General features: G+C 38.4%; 1 protein-coding gene across 1 annotated transcript; it reads right to left on the reverse strand.

Annotated features, from left to right (window-relative positions):
* Window positions 1-762: 762 nt before the first annotated feature.
* On the reverse strand, window positions 763-2,383 carry LOC137746672 (scarecrow-like protein 32). The gene has a single exon (XM_068486672.1). It carries the CDS (start codon window positions 2,381-2,383, stop codon window positions 953-955), a length of 1,431 nt encoding a protein of 476 aa, XP_068342773.1. The 3' UTR covers window positions 763-952.
* Between the last annotated feature and the right edge of the window lie 2,074 nt (window positions 2,384-4,457).

Consider the following 4,457-nt stretch of genomic DNA (forward strand, 5'->3'; position numbering starts at 1 on the left):
ACAACTTGTGGCAAGCCACGGTTATCCACCCCTTTCAGGGGCTAAGAAGATTCATAGAGGCATTTCAGCCTTCTCCTGGCCACAAGTCTGGCTTCCACACTAGCAACGGGTTTCGAACCCAAGGCCTCCAATTTTCAAAATGGCGTTAAGTTTTCATTTAAAAAAAAAAAAAAACTAAAAATAGTTACTAAACAGGAAAAGTGAAGAGTGAAAACCAAAACCAAAAACTGAAAATTAAATATGAAATGGTTGTCAAATGACCCCTAATAAGATAGTTTGCCTGATTGCTCCATGTCCAAAACACAAAAGACAAATACTTGGCTTCACAAAATTGTGGAGGAACTCCTCTTAAAATAGTTTTTCGCGATTCTTAAAAGTTCGTTCATCCAGTTAATGTAGCAAATAGATAGATTCATAATACTTTTATGGTTGTGATTGTTTCTATACAGTTCTATAACTAAATAGTCTTATATTTTATTTATTTTTTAATAGACGATTATAAACCAAAGGTTTCTTGAATCACCCATTAACTACTTTTGCGTAGAGATTTCTTGGGCAATGGGTACATTCATTTCAAAGTTTCTGTAATATTCATACTAGCAAGAAAGTTAAAACCACAAAAAAGTGAAATGAAAAATTTAACATAATGTACTTTGCAGAAAAAGAAGAGGAAGATTAATCTGTAGGTTACTGCAGACCACAGAAGATTATAACCACAAATGCATGGTTCAAAATTATTCCAAATATGACACAAACCCCACGTTAATTAAAATTTAAGCTCTCAACTACTAAGTAAAAATTAGTTGTAAAACATGACCATTAACTAATTTATAAGCTAGCTACTAGCCAAAGAGATCAAATAACAGACCAAAAAAGAAGAAGAAACAAAAGAGAGATTCTATATTAATTAACTGGTCAGATCATTTTCTTGAGAAATTTCAACATGTGAATTTCAAGCAGGTATCCAAGCAGTGGCAAACACAACATTGTGCCCTTTCCATGTAAGTACAACATCTTCTTCTTCTCTCTTCAATCCCCAACCAGCTGCATGTTCATCAAGCATGGCCTTCACTTCCGAAACCGCATCTTCCCCGAACAAAACGCTTCGAAAGTTGGCGTTTCGCATCCGCTGCACCCACCTGCATTTCGGCTCCAGCCTCTCCACCCTCTGAAACCCTTCGTAGGCTATCACGTTCTCAATCTTCCAACACACATCCGCCTCATACCATTGCCTCTGCTTGCTTCCCCGGGGCAAAAACGTGTCCACGGTGTCGTAAGGTATCCACAGGTAGTTGAAGGCTGACCTCAATCTACACACTAGATTATTCGATGTCAAATCCGCATCTTCGTCTACTAAAACCACAATCGTTGGGTCCAAACCCCGAAGCGCTTTCAGAAACATTGTCCTTAGCGATGGAGTAGTACTCGAAGAGGACAATGCTACATCGAAAGCATAAGAGCTAGTCGAAGGACTACTGCTTGGATTCGGATTGATTAACGGAAGTGTTGATGTCTCTTCAGGAATGTAGTGAAGCATCATGTGACAGTTCACGACAAGCGCCTCACCACTGTCCGCATATACTAAATTTTGCACGCGGAGTTGTTGAATTAGGTTGGCAAACCCGTCGGTGTAACTTGACGGGATGACCCTAAACTCTAAAATTATATTTCTGGACCTGGCGAAATTAACCAACTTGAAACCTAGTTCCTCGTACGAGAGGTCCAGCATTGGAGGGATGTCCTCCGTGATACCTGCCACAGTGAGCTTCAGCAACGGAGGACTTACATTACCGTCCTGACGGCTGGCTATGGCGTCGACGAGAGTTGGGATTTGCATGCAATGCGTCAAGCTCAGGTCAACAATGTGAACCACAGAATACCCTTCAACAGCTTCTAGAATTGCTGCATTTGCGGCGGTGAATCCAAACCTGTGCCACGGGGTCAAGTCGATGAAGGAGGCGAGCTCAATGACGGAGAACTTGTGAGTGTGTATTGTGAAGTTGGCTTGGGAGTTGGCCATGGCTGCGAGGACCTTGCAGCTTCCGATTCGGGCTGCGCGAGCTATGAGGGCACGGAGAAACGCGCAGGTGAGGCGCTGGTTGGAATCGCCGTCTTGTGGGGCGATATTGTTGAGGACCCAGAGGATCTGCTGGGTGAGGGTGGCGTCGTTGGTTTCGATGGCGTTGGCACAGTGGACAAGCAGCTGCTCCATGCAGTTAGCGTCGCCGAAGTTTGTTCCGAGGGACTTTGGGGTCGGGAAGCCGGGCCACGGGCGCGTACGGTGGGTTTCGTTTTTGTTCATCATTTGGAGGTTATTGGAATAGGGTGCGGGGATAATTTGGTGCAAGGACGTTGGTGGTGGTGTCTCAGTAAATTGCATCATTGGGAATTTGGGAGAGAAAAGAGAAGGGAAGACAATATAGAAAAAAAAAAGGTTGAAAATTTGTTGCTTTAAAAGAAAAGATGGAATTACTGAGAGGAGTTCAGAAGGAAAGAGACCAGACTGGTAGTGGGTAGATTTAGCATGGGGAAACTTAAAATTTTTAGTAGGGTTGGGAGAATTGTTCTGCAAATATTATGAATGGCAACAAAATAGAGAGTTCAGCTTTTTTTTTTTTTTTTTTTTTTCTGAAGGGAGGGAAAATTAATAATTATATATATAATTTATGGTTCTTGACATGGGGGGAGGAAAAGAGACTGATCAGGAGGAGTGAACTCGCATCCCCAAAAATGAATTGGAAAAAAAGTGTAATTGGTAGTCAAAATTGGGGGAAAAGAGACTGAACCTAACAGTACTCAGGCTTTTTTCTTCTGCTGTACAATCGGAAAAGAGGTGGATGGATAGATATAACTCAGAAAAAAGGTAGGTAGAGCAATAAGGCGATAGAAGCAGTTCTGATTCAACAAACCTTTTCAAGCTACAAAAGGTTCTAACCCCTTTTCATATGGCCTTTTTGCTGATTTTTCTTGATCAGGTAAGACAGATAGAAGGCTAGCTGATATATCATATAAAAGGGGGGAGAGAGAGAGAGAGAGACAGCGGGTGTGGTGTGGTTTTAGCGTGTGAGATGCGTTTTGGTGGCATGTGAAGTTAGCCGGCCAGGGGATTGTTTGTATGCGGAAGTTGAGATTTTGTCATTGAATGAGGGATGGGGATCGCAAGCAGTTACTAATCTTTTGGTTCAAAGTTCATCAGTACTTTTTACCAATTGATCACGCGCCACCATATATCATATGATCATATCACGCATATCATGAACAAATCATTTTATCAGAGCAGGTTTTTTTTTTTTTTTTTTGGTTGATATGAATCATTCCTTTCTGAACAGTAGTGGCGTTTTGGCGCAATTGTTTTTAGTAAAAAGTACGTTTCATTTTACTAATAGTTTCAGAAAAGTATTGTATTATTTAGATATTTTGGTTAAAAAAAAAAAACTTTTTACATGCAAAAAGTCAAATATTTATTGTCTAAATACTCAAATATGCAGAGAAAATTTATTTCAGACTATAAGACCTATTCCAACTTTGAGTAAAACTTAAATTTTAGGTTCTAAATTTAGCCCAACTTGCTCCAACCCTTGGGGCAAATATGAGTTTTAACTGAAAACTTATTTATGGGGCAAATTTAGCATAGGATTCCCCCTCGGGTTAATGAGGCTGACCCACTATATATGTGTACTTTTTTTAGTTTTATATTTACAAATTCATTGAATCCAATGACTAAAATCAAATATGATCAAATCCAACATTAAAAAAAAAAAAAAAAATCTAACGGTTCAAATTTAAATCCAACGGCTAAAGTAATTTTAAAAAAAATCTTTTATGTGTTTCGTATTCTTTCATAGCGTTTCACGAGTTTCATAATGTCAGTTTAGTGATTTTTCAATATCTATCGAAATCTAAATATTTTTAGGTTAAAATGTTCATAAAATTAAATTAGAATAATCTACATATTTTATTAAAAAAGTTATTTTAAGAACAAAATCATCCTAAATTCATTCTTTAATAATCTCGAGCTAAAAATTTAACCCAAAATGGTTGGAAGAGAAAAACTGTTTCTGGGTTAAAACCTAAATTTTGTGGGTTAAAAATTTTAAGTTTTAACTCAAAGGTTGGAGATGGTCTAAAGACACAAAGTGGATGTTTGGTAAGCTTCAAAATATAACTTAGGTTGTCACTTGCACACACATCGTTGATCAATCGACTTTGTGTTTGGCATAAGGTGGAGGATGTTATTGCACTGCAATAGTTGGAATTCTTATCCGAAACATAATCAATAACGTGTCATCCGAAACAAGAAACTTTGAGGAAAAAAAGTGATAAGAATTGGATTGTATCTTAGAGTTTCGAAGGTCAAATACATTGGATTTTCGAGCTAGAACTAATCACTTAACAATGAAATAAATAGGATCTAATGACTAACAATAGGCCTTTTTTCCTTCTTTTTTTTGTGTGTA

The sequence above is a fragment of the Pyrus communis genome, chromosome 10 (genome assembly GCF_963583255.1).
Source record: "Pyrus communis chromosome 10, drPyrComm1.1, whole genome shotgun sequence".
NCBI classification, from domain to species: domain Eukaryota; kingdom Viridiplantae; phylum Streptophyta; class Magnoliopsida; order Rosales; family Rosaceae; genus Pyrus; species Pyrus communis.

Excerpts from the sequence above, each read along its gene's own strand:
- LOC137746672 (XM_068486672.1), bottom strand. The coding sequence starts at position 2,383 with ATGATGCAATTTACTGAGACACCACCACCAACGTCCTTGCACCAAATT.